Source organism: Pundamilia nyererei, unplaced genomic scaffold (genome assembly GCF_000239375.1).
Source record: "Pundamilia nyererei isolate P.nyererei 1_Seehausen unplaced genomic scaffold, PunNye1.0 scaffold00013, whole genome shotgun sequence".
NCBI lineage: Eukaryota > Metazoa > Chordata > Actinopteri > Cichliformes > Cichlidae > Pundamilia > Pundamilia nyererei.
The window spans coordinates 2,633,317-2,652,813 of NW_005187414.1; the positions used below are offsets into that span (position 1 = coordinate 2,633,317).

General features: G+C 42.0%; 1 protein-coding gene across 11 annotated transcripts in view; it reads right to left on the reverse strand.

Moving 5' to 3' along the window:
• nrxn3b (neurexin 3b) overlaps window positions 1-19,243 on the reverse strand; it is a 318,108-nt gene extending 298,865 nt beyond the window's left edge. For 8 of the 11 annotated variants that reach the window (XR_001290265.1, XR_311495.1, XM_005724862.1 and 5 more), the window contains exons 1-5: window positions 18,972-19,243; window positions 13,805-14,917; window positions 8,685-8,702; window positions 8,263-8,289; window positions 6,030-6,041 (exon numbers count right to left, since the gene is read on the reverse strand). Coding sequence is in view for 8 of the 11 variants with exons in the window: in XM_005724862.1 (XP_005724919.1) it covers window positions 6,030-6,041; window positions 8,263-8,289; window positions 8,685-8,702; window positions 13,805-14,501 (754 nt within the window). In the remaining 3 variants the exon portion in view is untranslated. The remainder of the gene's footprint in view (window positions 1-6,029; window positions 6,042-8,262; window positions 8,290-8,684; window positions 8,703-13,804; window positions 14,918-18,971) is intronic. The other 3 variants (XR_001290266.1, XM_013908704.1, XM_005724861.1) reach the window with 1 other exon arrangement.
• Window positions 19,244-19,497: the final 254 nt, after the last annotated feature.

A 19,497-nucleotide genomic window follows, 5' to 3' on the forward strand; every position in this document is an offset into this window, starting at 1 on the left:
GGGGGGGGGAATGGGGCACCAAGACATTCCCAAGCCAGCCAAGAGATGTAATCTCTGCAGCATGTCCTGGCTCTGCCTCAGGGCCTTCTCCTCGTGCGAGATGCCTACAACACCAGCTCCTGAGAGACACCTGGTCAGTTCAGTGACTTGGATCCATGATCTCCTTCTTTCGGTCTCTACCCAGAGATCACGACTACAGGTGTGTGTAGGAAAGTAGATCAACCGGTAAATCGACAGCTTTGTTTTCACCATCAGCTCAACTCACCACAACAGACCAGTACAAAGTCTACATCACCGCTGACCCCACACCAATCCATCTCTCCCCTCAATCATCAACAAGTCCTCCAACTAGAACAGTAACTCGTGCCTGACCTCAAAGTTAGCACTTCAAAGTTCCTGGACGTTGAAGTACTAATTCTCACTCCAGCTGCTGCAAACTCAAGCATCAATTTCCCAAGTACGAGCTGGAGGTCACTGCCCAGTGAAACCAACAAAACCACATCATCCCCATAAAGGTGAGATGAGCTCTTAAGGTCACTGTATCAGACAACTTCCACCCTTTGACTATGTGTGAACAGAATCAACTTTACATTGCATTTATTACAAACTGTGAAAATATTCTGTCTCTCTTAAGCGTGTGCCTGGATTCGACTACAATTCATTTGGGCTTTAACATTCTTAAAACTCAGAGAAAAGCCAGGTAGTGAAACGTGCAATCTGCCTTGCAGTCTCATCTCTGATATTGATACTGTTACCACCAGATGAACACCAGATGTCTGGATGGAGGCACACCTCTCATGAGACATAGGGGGAAAAATCATCATGTAAAAGGGAACTGAATGTACTGAGTGGTTGTTCTCTGTTAAAAATAGGATCTTGTGGAATAATTACCATTAAGGGTATAAATTTTGTTCATTGTACAGCTAAGTACACAGTAGAAAATAACCTTGTTTCAACGTGTTAATTCGACGTGTTAATAAACATAGCACACATTCAATCTGTGATTGACATTAACACCTCAAGTGTTGATGTGATACATGTAACAGCTGATGTGTCTGGCAGCTGAAGCACAGTTACTATCTGCAGATAACCAAACTCAAAATATTGAAACCAACAATGAACATTATGGCGTCTCCTTTGACTAAGCTCATTATCTGGATGACATAAAAGTATGACTGAAATTGGATTGTTATAAATGCTGCCCTATTTTCCATCTCCCAAAGACAAAATAGGTTAAATTCAGTAATAAAGTTGCTCATAAGAATAAATCTTCACCACACATTTACATTAATTAGATAAACGAGGCACTCAAATCTGAAAATATCTGTAGCCTGAAGTTCAGCATTTTGCTAACTAGAGCAATGTTACTAACTGGAGCACAGTCCACTGCCATAGCTTATACAAAAGTTTGCCATGTCAACTTATGCTATGCATCAAAAAGTTGCATCTCTGAGCCAAGAACAATGGGGTTCTCTTGGATTGCAAGCGACTAAAACTTTCCCTATAGATGGCTTAACGGTTACGTGCAATATCAGCCCCAGATCTGAGTAGAGGGATGACAAGGTGCTCCACATTTTTCATTACAAGTATATAATCTTGCAACACTGACACTCTCGCCTGGCCCTTTGGCTGCAGCTATCATTTTTCTTTTTTCCTCCTTTTTTTTTCTGTGGTGGACTCGGGTCTTTTGTGTAGTCTATTTTCCCCAGCCTCCTGTTTACTGTGCCCTTTGACCGCTGTGCCATTTACAGCACACACACACACACAGTACTGCAGAGACATGGATCTAATAACACTGGGACCGTGGCATGTCCTCATTTTACTCATCACAGTGTAATGTGAACACTGGCTTGGCTGCTGTCTCTGTTTTAGAGTCATATTGTATCATGTTTAAGCATTCCTTGATTAAAAGGCTACATATTGATTCATATGTCACACAAGTCTAGAGACAATAGTCCCACTTACACCTATTAGTAACTTTAAATCATCAGTCCATCTGACTGACTCAGATTGTGGGAGGAAAATAAAATCCCCAAGAGAGTTGCATAGAAAGTCCCGTGTATCATATCTGGCTCCTTCTGTTGTGCAACAGAGCTTTAGGATTTCTAACTACATAGACATTACAACCTATTTTGCTTAAGTGATATAAATGCAGGGGAATTCAGTTTTAGCCCATACACAGGGAAAAGTCAGTCTGATAGGCAATGGGTAAATCAAACACATTACAGTGAAGCTTCATTGTAATTCCATCTGTGTAAAAAGTCAGCAGATACATTACGGTCCCGGGAAATTGGTGATATTGAACTGCTCACATAGAGTCACATCAAAACAATGACTACCCAATCAGAACTGCCATTTAGACACTGCAGGCAGTAGACGTCTTCCCATAAAGACGTCTACATACCACATAGACCTATGTGGTATGTGACTTTTGTTGCTATGATGCCAGGTCTCTCTTGGAAATGAGATTTTTAATCTCAATGACATTTTTTTACCTGGATAAAGAAAAGGATTAATAATAATAAAACCCCAGATATAAAAAAGTTGGGAGCCGGTGTAAACTGTAAGCAAAAACAGAATACTGTGATTTGCAAATCTCATAAATCCATATTTTACTCACAACAGAACATGGAAAACATAAATTCTGATTTTAAAAAAATATTAGCTCGTTTTGAATTTGATAACAGCAACATGTCTATCTTAATTGCCCCTTGGGGATAAATAAAGTTTTTTTGACTTTGATGTCTCAAAAAAAGTTGAGATGGGGAGACAAAAGGATGGAAATATTAAAAAACAACAGAGACACATTTAGCAACTAATTAGGTTCCCATATGGAAAAGAAATAGTAAAAGCTTATAAAAGACTTGCATCAGATGTGGCCTACTTCATATAGTGAATCATAAATCACATGATTTACTCATGAAAGTGGCCACTTTCTCATTACTTTCATTACTTTCATTTTATTAAGTATCCAAAACATACAAGTTTCATTTATAGAATTTTTCAAGGGATCTTATATCTCTTTTCACTCTTGTATGCTTTTCATTCAAGTTTCACACAAGACAGATACAAACTTTATAAGATTTATATATATCTTTTCCATATGGGTTAATTTCCAACAATCAGTAATATGATGTGATATGGTATTAAAAGAGTATCTTAGAGAAGCAGAGCTTCTCTGAGGTAAAATGTAATGGTCCTGAGTCTGGTGACCCAGTGTTTATGTTTTAATTATTTTACATGTCGTAATTTATTATTTTTTCTCATTGTTCTGTCTTTTGTAATTTCTAGCTCTATAGTTCTTCAGTGTTTCGTGGTTTCTAGTTCTGGGGTGCTGTTCCTGTGCCCCCCACGTTTAGTTCTGTCTTCATGTCTATTTTCATGTTCCACAGTCAGTCGTGTCTCATGTCGCAGTTTTCTTCTCCTGTCCTTCTGCTCCTGATGTTTCAGTGTCAAGTCCGTGTCTCTGTGCCTGTCTTGTGTTTCCTGTTTTACTTTGATAGTCCTATGTCAGCGCATTCAGTTTTGCTTCCTCCTCATCTCGTGATATCTGATTAGTCCCAGCTGTGATTCCCTCCTGTTTCAAATTCCCTCGTTAGTCCCTTGTGTATTTAAGCCCTTTATTTCCCTCTCTCTGTTGTTGTGTCATCCCCTCACCATGCTGTGTATTTCTTCCATGCTTCTGGCAATGTTCTGGTTCTCTGTTTCCCGGTTTTGTTTTTCTAGTTTGGGCTTCATGTTTTGAGTTTCTAGTCTAGTTTTCTTGTATTACATGTTTCTCCAGCAATAAAGCTGCCATTTGGAGTTTACTCCTTCGTGTACGAGTCCTGCGTTTGGGTCCTTCCTCCTGCCTGCCACAGCACACCCCTTGACATAAAAATGGACAAAGGCTCGCCAATCTGGGGGAAAAAACTGCATCCAAAACTATAAAACAACCTTAGAAAAATGTTCCTCAACGTGAAATTGCAACGACTTTGACTATATCATCGTATACAGAACATAATTTAATCAAAAGGTTCAGAAATTCTGGAGGAATCTCTGTTCACAGTGGACAGTAATGATCAATGTTAGATGCCTATTATCTGTCAGACTGCACTGTATAGATAACAGGGAGGATTCTGTCCTGGAAATCTCTGCATTGGCTCAGGCAAACTTTCAAAATTCACTATCTGTCAGCTCAGTTGAACAAACTATGGATTTCTGAGGTCTTTTTTTTCTTTTTTAAATTTTACAGAGTGTCCTAACTTTATTGGAATTGGGATTTTTAACGATGTGATGGAAGTTGCAGAACTATCAACTCTGTATCAAAACAGTGGGGGTATGGAGTTTACTGTGGCCCAAGAAGAGCAAGCAAAATATAAGTGATGGTATATAGTGTGTTTGACTGCTTACTACATAGAACAGACACCCAGCATCGTATCCAAGACCAAGGAAATCACTAGATTGCATCACTTTGTAAGATTACAGGTTGTTCACATCCACTGTAACATTTTTCCACCGTGTGAAAACCGATCCTGACCGCTATCAGAGTTTAGGAGACAGACTGAACTGATGGATCTGAGGACGTTTGTGTCAAGTTTGTCAAAGTTTCATCCAGAAAGCCTTTTTCAGGTAGGATGCTATATTTTTGCCTACTGTCTTTAGGAACACGTAGCCTCAGACTGACCATATGATACATGAAGCCAAGGGTAAATATAAAGGGTACCAGTATAGTACATATACTGTTAAAAGGGTGGATGCTCATATTGAACATGGCACACAACTCTGTGTGTGCTGTCTGCGAGCAGAGGCTTTGAGGGAGAGGAACTAAAACAGAGGATCAACTGTGGGACTGCACAAAAACCCAGTGAAAGAGAAATGAGGATTATTTTTGAACTGTTAACCATGCAAAGCTACAAACGAAAATTTGAAGGTGCAAATGAGCAAAATAGCTCTTCTTTCAGATCCTTTTTACAAGACTCTCTTTATGAAATTTTAACACGAACCCGTGTTAATTACAAGGAGCTACCGTTAGCTTAATTAGCCAAGCAGTGCTGATCAAATCTACTAAGCTGATCAAATTGCCTGCAGTCATTTCAGTCAGTAAATTGAATGACTGCAGGCTAAAAATGAGAAAACCTGCTGTTGCTTACCTCTGCTGAAAGCAAGGAGTGACTGATTCCAAAATAACTCGAAGTTTCAAGTGTCAAAGTCGCCCCCGTTATTAGAGCAAACAGCAATATGCAACGTGCAAGAACAGAAAGACTGATAAGGTTTGTCAACAGTAGCTAAGAAGGCGGGCTCACAATCAATCAAACAAATCCACTGTTGTGAACATGGGACACTTGTGCACATGACTACATCTCATGCAAGCTACTTTAAATGAGGAAATATGCTATTTTCATTAAAACTGATATCAATCAAGATGACGCTGAGAAGCACACAAACGTGGCAGGACATCCTGTAAAAACGCACAAACACACACAACTAACGAAAACGGGCCACATGGCTTTGATCAGTGTAGAATGAGAATATTGTCTGCACAATTGCACTACACAGAGGTTGCTTCTATGGCCTCATTTAAATGAAGTTAAATGTTAGGTCAAATTCACCAATTACTCTTTTTTTTCCGAGACACAGAACTGTCACAACACAGGCATCTTCACACAGACAGGCTATTATTAATATTTACTGCTTGCTAAGACAATGATTAATCCATTTTTTCTCATCATTTATTTTTAACGTGATAATTAAGAGAGACTCATTTAGTATGCGATACTGACACTGTGTTTCTTTCCACCCTCTCTCATCTCTCCACTCACTCATTCATCGTTCACGCAACGATAACTGTGGCCGCTCGTTAGCTGGAAAGCATCAGGTCCTGTGACTTTCCTGGCTCCCTCCCACGATGAGCAAATGAATATGTTAAATAATCACTCAAAGTGAATTAAAAATAAGCGGCAGTGAAAATTCAGCCCATAAATGTAAACACACAGAGAGCTCTCGCAGCTTAGATGAAAGAAAAGTAGGGAAAAAAGGATTTGCTGTACCTTTGCTTCTACCTAGAGGAGAAAGGATCCGTAGAGATAAAAGAAGGAAGAGTGTCATCCAAGGCAGAGCACCAGAAAAAGACAACAAAAAGTAGGTTTAAGCTATTGTTAGTCTACATAAAGCCTGTGACACTTGCATGCAACATGTCGACAATCATGCAAATTGTGCAGTAATGGGAGAAGCGCACACGGGCAGCACACAACTGACACTTCAAAATCTCAACAATTCTTTTTCTAGATTTCATTTTGTTTATGCCGTTGTGTGTTGTTTTAATAGAGTTGAGGTCTACGGCTAAGGTTTTCGCTGGCTATTTGTCATAGTTTTGGCTGAAGTATATATACAGAACTGTGCAAAAGTCATTTCTTTATATTTTTCTAAGTCACTATTTGGGATAACTACCTTTTTTCCTCAAGAGTGTATAAACTCTCAAAAAAATGTATGTTTTTGTGACAAACTGCTGCTAATAGAGTTAAAAATGGGTTGTTTGCTAAGTTATTCATTATGTGCAGACACAACACAGGTCAGGAGGTGCTTTTATGTTTGAATGATTCATTCAGGTCCATAGATTTGTTAAGTGGATTAACAAACAAAAAACATTGCTGTGAAAATGCTCAGGTACAAGGACTGGACTGAAACTGGGTGTAAACGCAGCTATTGTCCAAAGAAAGACCTGGAGAACTATTGCTCAAGACTACTTTAACCTCCTAGGACCTGCGTCCACATATGTGGACATCACATTTTGGGTTATTTAGACCAAAATACTCAATTTTGCTCTACAAGGGCCTGATATCCACTTACGAGGACATTATCCTGCTACTGTTCTATTGAAATTTTAAACAAATATCCTCATATGTGGCTCTCATTTTTCTTAGAAACAAAAATTAGGTAAAAAAATCTGGTAATTCAGTTTTTACATTCATCAGGACCCAATCAGCTCAAATATCAAAGAGAAATTAAAAATGCATGCTGTGGAAGAGTTCGGGTCTTAGGAGGTTAAAAATGACAAGTCTGGCTCTTTGGAAGCAAAATATTTAAAAAATTATGGGTGGCTCAAGACTTTTGCACGGTACTGTAAATAAGCCATAGTTTGCTCATGATAGCTGAGCAAACTCCAAACTCATCATATGACTGGAAGCCATGGCCAAATGTTGTTTCCAAGAACAAGAACGAACATCCTTTCTCTGTAATATCGGCACACAGTTATAGTTCGGTTTAGGTAAGTGAAAGCTGAAAACACTTGGGCACAATTAGAGAAAAGTCACAGTTACTTTATGCCAAACTTAATAATCTTGGACTCCTGGAGAGCTAGATTGAATTTGATTTTGAAATACAATAAGTCTCAGACTCCCTTTCAACAAGCCAGCGAGATCTGAAAAAAAAATCTAAATTGCAGAGTAACTAAGAGCCTGTGAACGCTGATATTTTTAAGCTTATTCCAAAAAATAAATTCTCAAATGCAGCTTTACTGAATTTGATCCGACAGAAAGGAAGCGGCTCCGTCCATTTTAATCACAGTAATAGTACTTCACATTCCATGAATGTGCCACTTCAGAAATGGGCTCTGCTGTCTTCACCCATCCACCACCCAGACTTCAATATTATCTTACACTGGCAGTGGATGTAGAGTGTAAATTGTGTTGCTGCAGATTCATCAAATATGAATGCAAACCCTGCTACTATTTCTCCTACATGCACCTTACCTTGACACTCTTTGATCCTTATTGTTCCCTTTCACCCCTCTCTATCCCAAATAAGCTTCTTTCTCCTCTGAGCTGTCTCCCCAAATTCCAGTGATTTCCTTATCCACCCCCAACCCCACCCCCGAGCTTCCCTGTTTTTTTTCACCCCATCCCCACCATCCCCGCTCCCACACAGTGGACCGTGTCACTGCTTGTTTGCTGTGGAAGTGAGAGTAGTACACAATTATGTAATACACAGAGACCTGGATGAAACGAGGCTGAGGACACACACGAGCACAGCGAGAGAGAGACAAAGGTGAGATGTGGGACATGCCATGCTGTTGTGCACCCCTCTGCGCCAAACACACACACACAGTCATCCCCCCACCCCCACCCCACCTCTCTGCAGTAGCCGCACAGCAACACGCAAATGCAAACGGACAGGTAGTGCAGGCGCACACTGTAAATTTACAGCTCACAACCAACACAGGGGTTAGTGAGCTAAAAAACAAATAAATAAAAGAGATATCTACAAAGAAAGAGGAAAGAGTACCTTGCTCTGCCTTCAGGTGTGCGAGGCCTTGAAGAGAAAAATCAAACAGACAGGAGAACAGAGAGGAAAAATTGAGAAAAAACACAACACACCAATACTACAGTTGTATTGTCACTGTGCATGCTTTGCATAATGGCAAAGAATGGCTATCACACTAAAGGCAAAGCTTCCCCAAGTGCATTCGAAAGCTTTCCACTGAAACAGACAAATGACTTATACGAGGAACAGTCTGCGTGAATGTAAAGTAACTGTGGAGGGTGTTTGCTGAATAAAGGTCAAATCTAAGAGTTAAAACAGAACTTGTGGTAAAAAAATTTGCTTGCGTTTTAAAGGTGAATGCATAAATAACTTATAACTGGATGGGACGTGAATGGCTGCAGCAGTTAAACTGAAGCTGTGACCTCATTTGCCTGGAGACTCACCTGGTTTTCTCAGGACTGCTGTGGAAACGTCAGGAAAAGAGAGAGAGAGCAAAGAGAAGCATCGCATTAGCAACACTCTACAACCACTTTTGCATGTTGCATCTACACATGCAAAAAAACCAAACCCCTAACACACTTGCGATCATGTAAGGAGCAAAGAGGCGCCCTCTTGACATGTCTGATTGTAAACTATTTCAGTGTGAACACCTGTGGAAAGAAAAAGGCATAAAACTGAATCTGTCCCGCCCCCACGGGATCCAGATCGACATTTGTGCAAACAACTCTTCCACATTTCGAATATTGTCATTGTAGCATAATATTCCGCATCACACAGAGTCCCTTGAACACGTAAAATGATGCATAAATCCACGCTGCTGAGGATTTATGGTGTGAGTTTTATGGATTGCAGGATTGCTTGTTCTCAGACCCATGCCTTTCTCCTCCACCTCCTCTTCTTCAACTTATCGCTCACCCACAATCACACGCCCCTTGTGGTTTCTCAGAAGAATGCTCACAGTGGGAGTCCCGGTGTAGCTAATAGTGGAGCACGGCAACATTACAAAAAAAGAAGAAAAAAAGCCGCATGTTAAGCTTCATCGCTCGCGGCAAACATCCTCACCGAGAGCTCACCCGTCAGTGACACCTTGTGGGTCTCAGACATGCCAGTGTGATTTAGGCAACATTACAGATGACTGAGTGGATTCAACATCAGTTGAGTCTGTTATATATTTATTATTCTTCTTTAGTCACAAACCTGAAGCTCGCATCCTAATAGGAATACTCGCGCTTGTAATCGGTGCCCCCCAAAGAGCATCAAAAACTGATGAGAGGAAAATTAAACACATCTTAATTAAGACAGACTACATCAGACATTTTAAATATTGGCTCTAACGCGAGATATCAGATATTAATGTGACTTAGCGATGCGCTTTGATCTCTGCCCAGTCTACAAAGAGGAGTGGCCTGTTTCGTACTACTAGATACATCCAGGGATTTCCGTGTTTCATTTTTTTCCCACCCGCCTCCCTGACAGCTTTAAGTCCTTGTTTAATGTTAAATTTAACAAACTCAACCCACGACAGATATATCATTTGAGAGGAGGAGTAGGGAGGCAAATTCTGCAGCAGGGGATGGTGAAGACGAGGTGAAGATTTCCTCCTGTCTCCTTTAGGGAGTCTAAAATGGATGCTGCCTCTCCTCCCACACAAGAAAAATGACATTGGAAGAGGAAAGGGAAGGGCAATGGGTGGAAGTGTGGGAAAGGAGGGTAGAAGCCAGCTGATGGACGGCAGCACTGTTCCAGTTCTCAGGAGATGATCCTGGGGGGGGGACTTAATGCTTGAATTTATGTGCCTGAATCAGCAGGTACACATATTTTTTTCCCTGACTGTGCAAATGCTTGTGTCCAGATATGGTGCGTGCGCGTGTGTTAAATGCTCAGTTTCCGTGTAGATAAAACCTTTTCTCTTGTCGCGACGGTGCTCAGAACAAGCCAATGTGCTGTGGAGGACATGTGGTCCGAGCGTAATCCCTGGCTCTATTTTACCAGCAGCTTCACCACTCAAATCCAAGCATAATTTTCAGCATGGGCACTAGACACAAATGCCCCGTGCACTGGCATCAGGCAAGTCCCTGCACCATTTTTTTCTCGCTGACCTACTTTTTATAGTAAGATTATTGTAACTGTCATTTTTTCCATGTCTGTTTATTAATCCCCAAAGCTAAGCCCGAAGGCACCATTTCAGCACTTACTTAACAGTTTGCTTGCCCTAGCCTTCAATTACTAACCTTCCACCGAGTCCCTGCATATTTGTTTAAGCAAAAAGGAGGTCCTTAAACTGCTCATTACAAATGCAGGATGTGGAATCCTGAAAGAGGACATGGATGATCATTTTTACATATTCATTAAACAATCCTGTGCAGCTCTTAACAACCTTGACCTTCTGCATACCTTTATGTAACCAGAAAAACCACAAGGTATTCAAGAGATTTCATAATGTCACCGCTGCTAAGTTAGCTGAACTGAAAGAGATTTCACATCCAGATCATTTCTATTAAAGACAGTGATATTTGCACAAGGAATAGCAGGAGAATAATAACGATGGCTGTGCTTAAAGAAGCAGTTTAAGAATGATCAATGACAAGGTCAAGTACTAAAGCTACAGCTACAGATCTGCACACTAAGGTCGACGCATGCAGAGAGCGAGTACTGTCTAATTTCACTCCATGCGCCATGACGCAGTTAGCCACACTGATACATCCTGATCCACACAGGAGGCAAGTCTGAGCATGTGTTTTATGGCCAACTGTTTATGGTGCAAAGCATTGAAGGGCTTGCAGGCATTCAGAAAACGGAACCATTTCATAATTATCACTGCGGTGAAATGATGATGCCTTAGCAGAAGGTTGACCCCCACTAATTCATGACAGATGAGAAAAGAGGGGGGGGGGGGGGGTATACCAGTGTGGGAACAAGAAGGATGTTTTTCAGTGAAGTGGCAAACTGAAGCTTTATCCCACTTTTCCCATTTTCTCATTTCTCATCACACATGTGAATTCTGCCCAGTCCTTGTATTTTCCCTTCCAGGCCAGTCGGCTAGCAGGCTACCATTAAAAACACGGCTGGGAAAACTCTTCCAAGGCCCAATCTACTCAGCCAGTCAGCCATCTGCCCATTTTAACGAGCAGCTCCAGGGCCTCGCCTGCATCCGCGTGCATTCACGCGCATGCCTGTGAATGCAAATGCATCCGGACTCCTGCATCCGACAATGTAACATATACATATTCACACATTTGACAAATTGCTAATTTCATTGCTCATTAATGTACGGCATGATCACAGTATACTGACGGGACAGGTGTGCGAACATCCCCTGAAAACATTCTGTGCTCAAGCGCCACATGAACAACAAGTACTTTGCCCACTTGTGGACATGTGGCCATAACAGTAAAAGAACTCTTCACGAGTTTGCCGACAGACAGTTTGAATTGACGGCAGTGTTTGCGCAGGCATTTTCCAGGCAAATTAGCCATCTCTGTTCTCATTATCCTCCTAATTATGGTTCCCAGTCTCTGTGGCATAATCAACAATCAGCCACATCAGTTAATGGGAGAGCAGAAAAGAGCAGCAGTCAGTTCAGCTGGGGAATTAACTTGACTACCCTCCCCTAGCTCCCCTTTTTTTATAGCCTGAAATCGGAGGAAAATGAAGAACAGATGCCTGAATAGAAGGATAGAAGGACGAAGAAGGAAGTAAAAATGAGTTGGTTTGTTGTCCAACAGCTAATTTCCTGTGACAAATTAGGGTACAACAGGCCAGTGGTAAATTCACACATTGGACTCGTTCTGCCCTGCAGCTAAGATATGACCACCGCCCGACTGAGTCGTCTTAAAACCTCGGCCTTTCTAACACAAAGATGTCACAGTTCCACCGTCAGCCCTCAGACCAACAGGCCTCCTGCTCCTCCTCTATCGACTGTTCGACACAGGCAGCGGGCAAATGGGATGAAGCGAAAAGAGGTCAAGTCCAGCCCGTTTGCTCGACTGCTCTGCAACCAGCACATCGCGTGCTGTCCTCAACAACGCCACAGGCTAGCACTCGTGATCTGACGTCCGAACAGCTTCATTTGATCAGCAAATTTTGGTGCATATTAGGAAGCAAAAGACAGCAAAAAAATCACATTTTAAAGGCACGCTGCAGTGATGACATTTAAAAAAACAAACATTTTAATTGTATTAGATACAGTTTAAAATAGCTCGTCATTAGCGCTCTAGCGTTCAGTGAGCATTCCTCTGATTTCGGGCAAAATGGAGTCATCCCTCAGTCGTGTCAGTTTGATTTAGACAGGCAGGAAGTGGGTCAGCAGGGGAGGAAATTTGACATGGGTCTGTTCACACAAAGGGATCTCCTGCAATCCATACACGTAAACAAATAGTTAAGCGAGTAAGGTTATGGTGAAACTGTGTATTTAAAAGGTTACCCTTCTTGAATATGGAAAAAAAGAGAAAATTTTGTGTTGTGGTGAATGGAATAGCAAAAAAACGAGCAACTTATTTTTGGCATCAGCTAGCACTGATCTCAAGGCTGTAAAGCAGCAGGGTGTTCTGAACAATGAGAGATTTTAACATGAAATAGCAGCAGCAGCAAGCTTGGTCTATAGTGAAATTATTTTTTAAATATATATTTCCTGAAAAGGAAGGGAAAGACCAGTGGCAAGTTTTGTCGGACCACGTAGGTATCAGTTAGAAAAAAACAACTTTTTTTAATAACTAAAGCTTTTAGGGTGTGAAGATGATAGAACAGGGTGGAATATCCTCAAAGAGCTGGATCTCATTACACTCTCCAAATAAAGCGATGGCCTTGGCACAGAAGCAGAAGAAAAACACATGAAGTTATTTCTCAACCAAACTTTGTGTACCTTCAGGTCCTGCAGCACCTTGCAAAATCTGAATACATTTAATAGGGGGGAAAAAAGAGAACTCAGTATTGTAATTTTAGTCATATCAGCTAATACCATATCCACCACTGCCTGATCAAAAGTAATAACTGTGAAGGGAGAGGAAATGCTGAGAACATCATCTCCAATTTAACTCCTACGTGAAATACGAAGACGTTCTAAAAGAAGCCGTAAGAGCAACAAAACCCTCGGTATTTTCATTGGGTGTCCTGCATGAATTGCATTAAACCGCTCAAACACGCCAGAGTATAGATGCTCCTACTTTATATAAATTACACTGTTGTGCAATCAATGCACATTTTTCGAGGCATTTCATAAATGAAGTTTGGTGTGGCACAAATCGCATTAGGTGCAGCGGGAATAGCAACACAGTTATGGAAATTGAATCTAATTTTCAGAGGCTTGTATTGAGATTTATTGCGTTGCTTACAGCCACATGGTATGAGATGATTTTAATGATGCAACATATGCAAAAAAACAAAAAAGCAAATATGAAGGGTAATCATATATTCTTTTTTTCTTCTTCGCTATACCTGGAAGCAGACAGCAGATGTGATGCTAGTTGAAGTCTGCATTTGTAAGGAATCCCATTGAATTTTTATTTCAAAATTTTAACCAGCAATCGTGCTTGACACAGAAAGGTTCTGGAGCCAGCCCTCTTACCTTCAGTGCAGTATCGACCTACATATCCAGTTCTGGAGCAGTCACAGTAGGGTTCTCCGTCTGCCAGTGAGCAGATCCCACCATTCTCACAGGGGTTCTCTGTGCATAGGCCCATCATCTCCAAGCGGACTTTCTGACTATTGATAAGCGTGGGCAGCTTACTCCCATAACTGAGGTCTGTGATAATTCCTTTGAATGGCGCTAGCTCGCGGACGGAGGGCAGGGTGATGGCAGACGTGCGGATGTCCCCTGGGAGGCCTCCAAGAAAGAGGTCACTGACAATATTCATGAACTGCCGCTGAGGCCGCACCTCTTCCGTCTTGGTTTGGCCATCCAAAGCCAAGCCAGTCCGCAAATTGTGCCTGTTGATGGCTGCAAAGTGCCAGCGGCTGTCGTTAACCATCTTATCTGAGGTGATGGTGGTCTCGGCACAGTCGATACTGACGCGAAGCTGCAGCTTACCCTCAGATACAGCGAGAAGCAGAAAGTCACAATATCCGCCATCATCAAAGTAGAGCATCAGGCCCTCTGGTTCTGAAGTCTTGAACTGAAACGTCATGTCGCTTCTGGTGCTGGCATCCCAGCGCAGGTAGCGAGCCCACTGACCTTCAGAGCCAGTAAACTCCAGGCCTATGCTTAGGCCCAGCATGGTACTTAGCAGCATAAGGAAAAATCCAGGTAGGCTGTTTGGATTCATGGTAGAGAATAACAGGGAGCTCAGAAGAGGGTGAGAACTGGGGACAGATCCTCAAAGTGATATGAACATCTGATAATGGTTTAGTTCCGGGCTTTTTCTGCTGAATGTTATATTCCACATAGATAATCTTAGTCAGGCAGACAGCGCAATATCCTTTTTTTTAATCTGAGAGGCAGATCTAACGTTGATAAAGGATCTTATCTCAACTGCCAAATCTATGGAGAATTGTGCAAAAAAGGAAAGGAAAAAAAATCCAGTTTCCACATAAACGTGTAAAATTGCTATGGTAAAGGTGAGCCGTAGCGTGTTTTGTCAGTGATTCAGAGCTGTGTCTTGTGATCTTTCTTTAAGGCGGTTTCCTGGGTTGAAGCACAGAACGGTCATCGTTGGTCCGGTTCCACGCCCCATGGTTTAAACTGCAGGGAAAGAACAGACAGCACTGAATGCATTTCTTTAAGATGAATCTCTATTTTCTAGCAAAACAAAGCAACCACCTGCAAGGGGATGTGTGACACAAATAAAATATGTGACCCAATGAAACATAACAAAGAGGAGTCCAGAGATTCTTATTAAAAGTTATAAAATGTTGTATCAATTAAGTCTGTACAAATGAGACCCATTCATGCCAAGCATGTTGTGTCCACTCCATCATCCTATTAGGGCCCATAGAAATTAATATGATTGTGACACATCATGACAATCTGTCATGAAACAACTCACTCCTCTTCAGCTACAATCAACCATTCCTGTTGTAGTGTACTTTGGTTTATTAGCCAGTTAGCTATGTAGGAAATATTTCAAATGATCCACACCCCTAATCCCTGACCAGCTAAATCACTGCTAGGATAACGAGGGGTGGGGTGTCCTTGGAAAATGACCCCCTCTGTAGGAGATCCCCTGCCTGTAAACATTTGACAAACCCTGTAATGTTCTATATCTAGTTAGCCAACACAATGTAGAATTTTGGAAACATCATTTGTCAAACTAACACTGTCTGTGAGCTTTTGGCTTAACTGTAGGGATTTTCTTTACTGTTGCTAAAATATGCCAACTTAAACTAGAGTTATAAAGCTGGTTCAGATGTAAAACAGCACTCAGAGGAGGTGGAATAGGGAAAACAGCAATTAGGCAAATTGTGCCTATGAGTTTAGATGAATTAGAAGGCATACTGAGAGCACCATTCAATGTGGATTTGACTCTCTAGGTGGCCATTAAATAGCACTAAATATCTACTGAACACCCATTAAAGGTTTACAACCATTTTATGCACTTTTCTATTTCTGCCAATTACTCATTTTATTTGAAGGTCCACTCAAATAATCATTTATAGTTGTAAAGCCTTCGTTTGAGAGATGAATTCCCAAATAGTCGAAGGACAACAAAGCGGCTTTGTGAAAAATACACGAATAAATAAAGTCCATCTACTGGGCTGGGTTGCCTTGTTGATTCCACGATGAGAGGAAATCCATGGAGGTGAGCCGGAGCATGTGTTTAGCCTCAGACGTTAGCCTGCTGTCTGTAAGGGCCTGCTGGGATCCTGATAAATATGACTAATTATCTGCCGCCACTCTCCTTTTCTCATTTGTGTATCTTTGGGGGATTGCAATCATAAACAGCTATTCAGAAAGATGTTACGATGGTGCTACTTCATTTCCAAATCCCACCACAAGCATTCTTTTTCTAAATTTCCTTCAGTGAATACGTTTTTAACTTGTTCACATCACCCAAACCCAGATGACAGCGGTACTGAATATTAACTAGCTCACTGGCCTTTGTACGCTACACCTGTACTCATCTAGTTCTGTTTGATTTTGCTCTGCAGAGCCAGGAATGATTCACATGGTGAAACCTTATACGTGTGTGTACTCTTCCAGCCCTTTGCCCTTGCAATTGTTTTGCTATTGGGCTGCCCACCAGACAAACGCATTGTCCAATCATGACAGTAGCACAGACCCATGCAACACAATAGGCCCTTTAACCACCTGCCCTGAATAGTTAATCTTACTGCAGCAGGCAAGCTATTGAATTGTAGAAACTGATACCTATGCTAATGCACCGTGTACACATGCATGTGTGTCCCTGTGCAGGAGTGTACCTGACTGTGTCTCTCTGACAACGCTGGGTTGCCTGGCTGGACGACTGTCTTTGTCTTAAAAGTGCCTTTGTGAGACAGCAGAGAGGTTAAAAGGTTCTGTGTGGTGAAATCACCCTGAACGCTACTGCATCAACCCAAGCCACCAACTATAAAAGAGTGTTATGTGCTGTGTCCCTTGACTAAGCAAGGCTCAATATGCCCATGAAATCTGAGATGCCTGCCTGGTATAAAAAAATGGCCCTGGACTCTATTCAATTAACATGAGTTATTGTGTGTGTGTGTGTGTGTGTGTGTGTGTGTGTGTGTGTGTGTGTGTGTGTGTGTGTGTTGCTTAACTGCGATATCGGGTGTCCCTATAGCCTGCAAACCATGGTTTTAACACTGAATGCTAACAATGGTAAAATATTCTCTATCAAGCAGTTATGGAGATATCATTGTGTTAAACACAGCTGTTTACAATAGGGTTTTTTTTTCACCTTTAATTGATTCTGACTTTAAAAACAACATTTGCCCACCATGACATTAACTACTTAACATTCGACTGACTAGAAGCCCTGCTTAAAATCCAAATCTTTCAACCTCAAAGCTAAGCTAAATGAAGCTAACATAGTGCCAAGTTGAGTTTTACCCAGAATATGTTACTGACACTTTTCCTCGCAGGCTTGTTATGAAAGATGCCCTTCAGCTAACAGCATGCCTGAGAGCACCCAGCAGTCCTCACTCCACAGGGCGAAAAAGGAAAAATTAACAAGCTGTTTTGGGCTTCTTAATTAAGTACACTGTTTAACTAGCATAAACCCAAACCTGTTTTTTTCTGCCTCCTGTTAAACAAATAGGAAGTGGCATAATTTCTAAATAGCTACCTTGCTCTGCTAGAATAAGCACATATTTTCCGGGATATACACATTGAATTATTAAATAGTGCAGGATATGAGATGACCTGTATGGGATACCTTCACTGACTGCCCATAAATGATGCATTGACAGGTCCGGCTTCGGTGCAGCAGATTTATAGGCATGTTTTGTAATGTAGCCGAGCCCCTATCACGCACTGGAGACCCCCTCAGCCCCCTGCTGTGCTCCCTGTCCATCACAAGCTGCAGCCCGGAGGAGCGATTTAATCCGACAGCAGTCACAGCAGACGAGGGTATGCTGCATTAGAAGCGTGTCCGGACCTGCCAAGTCCACTGCTGGTAAGAGGAAGTGGGGCGCAGGGAGCAGAAGGGGAATTTTAGGGTGAACCGGGAATAAAGTGAAGTCATTTAAAGCTTCAGTGCAAAACTTGAGAGCATAAACTTCAATCTGGCACCAGCAGGAACGGACACATTACGATTCTTTCCGCTCGCGCTGAACATCTGTGCAGGGCTCCAGATGTTGCAGTTAAGAAAAAAATAGCCCAGTATTTAGATTTTAGATGAGCAAATGGCCCCTAAATGCAACGTGGGCTTCAGTAAACAGACTTTTATAAAACACCAGCCATAATTTAGAGCAAATAAGGTACAGAGACGGGATCAGCGGTAACTCTGCAGTCAGCTCAGAGACACAAGTTCTGGCAGAAATATTAAATTAGAGGGATGCTGTAGTCTCTGCTGAAAGCCCCGGTGGACATTTCAATTCCGCACGGCCGAGCTTTCACAATGTAAGTGCAACAGAAAATGATGCTATCGATCACATGAGTAATTTCATCCCTTAATGGAATATTTTAAACCTTCAGATGATAGGAAACATTTAAAACCTGCCAGAAATCCAACCCGCAAGCCCGCACGGATGAATAAAACAGCGGGCTACATGTCCCCCCCAGCGCTCAAGCTTTCCCTCTGCCTCTCGCACGGTGGCAGTCTGACTGTGGCTCGAGGGCTTACGAACCTTTGCTTTTGGAAATTACGAAGCGAAATTTGAACAGGACTCGTGGGTGAAGTTGTCGAGAAAACGGGAATAGTTCGGGGTAGTTTCCTCCTTCGCTGTTCTCTCCGACCGAGAGACGCGATTCGGTGAGCTAAAACTTTCCATCTCTACGCGCTTCGCTCATTCCCTACGAATTTGTAGGGAACAACAACAACAACAAAAAATCAACTCTAATAAGTCCACGTTATCTCCCTCACGTCACAGACCTACCCACTGTTTAGTGTTAAACTGCGGGTGAGGGCTTTTCAAAATTCTAATGATCCAAGCCATCCCACTGCGCCTAATTCCTCATCTCAGCTCAAAGTCACATCAAATTCGCAGAATAATTTCAGAAAAACTTCAGAATCCCGCAACTTAAGCATCCTCACAGAAACAAATAACGTATTAAGATGGTGGTGGGGAGGGAAAGAATAAAAAAATAAATAAAATAAAAATAAAACAGGACTAAACCAGTTTTAATCTGCTCCTACCTTTTTTTTCCACGCAGAGACTCCGGACGGACAAAAGCCCCGCGCGTAAATGTCGCAAATTATAGTAATCCAGACCAAAATCCCATCCACAAACCCGAGCTTTTCTTGATGAGAGTGTGCCGGGGGCGGTGGGATGCTGATGGTGGTGATGAGGCGGTTATTATAAGTGAGGCGCGGTGGAGGAAAAGGCAGCCGTGCTCCTTCCTCCGGCTCAGTGAACGCGCATCTCTCAGCTCTGCTTCACTCAGCGCTACTGTTGATGGGCCCCTGGATTTCTCCCACACTGACGATCTGACCCGCCTTCTTCAGAGTAATCAGCACAGTGGGTGGGGGGGGGGGTTACTCCATTTGCAGAGACAACAGCCCCTCGGGACAAATTACCAATAAGGAAAATTATTTACTCCTTATTTTTAAGCTAGGCTTTTATGTAATTCAGGCTGCTTGCGCGCTTAGGAGACATTACGAGAAGCAAATTACGTACTGCAAATTACGTACTGCAAATTACGTACTGCAAAAGTAGTGCATA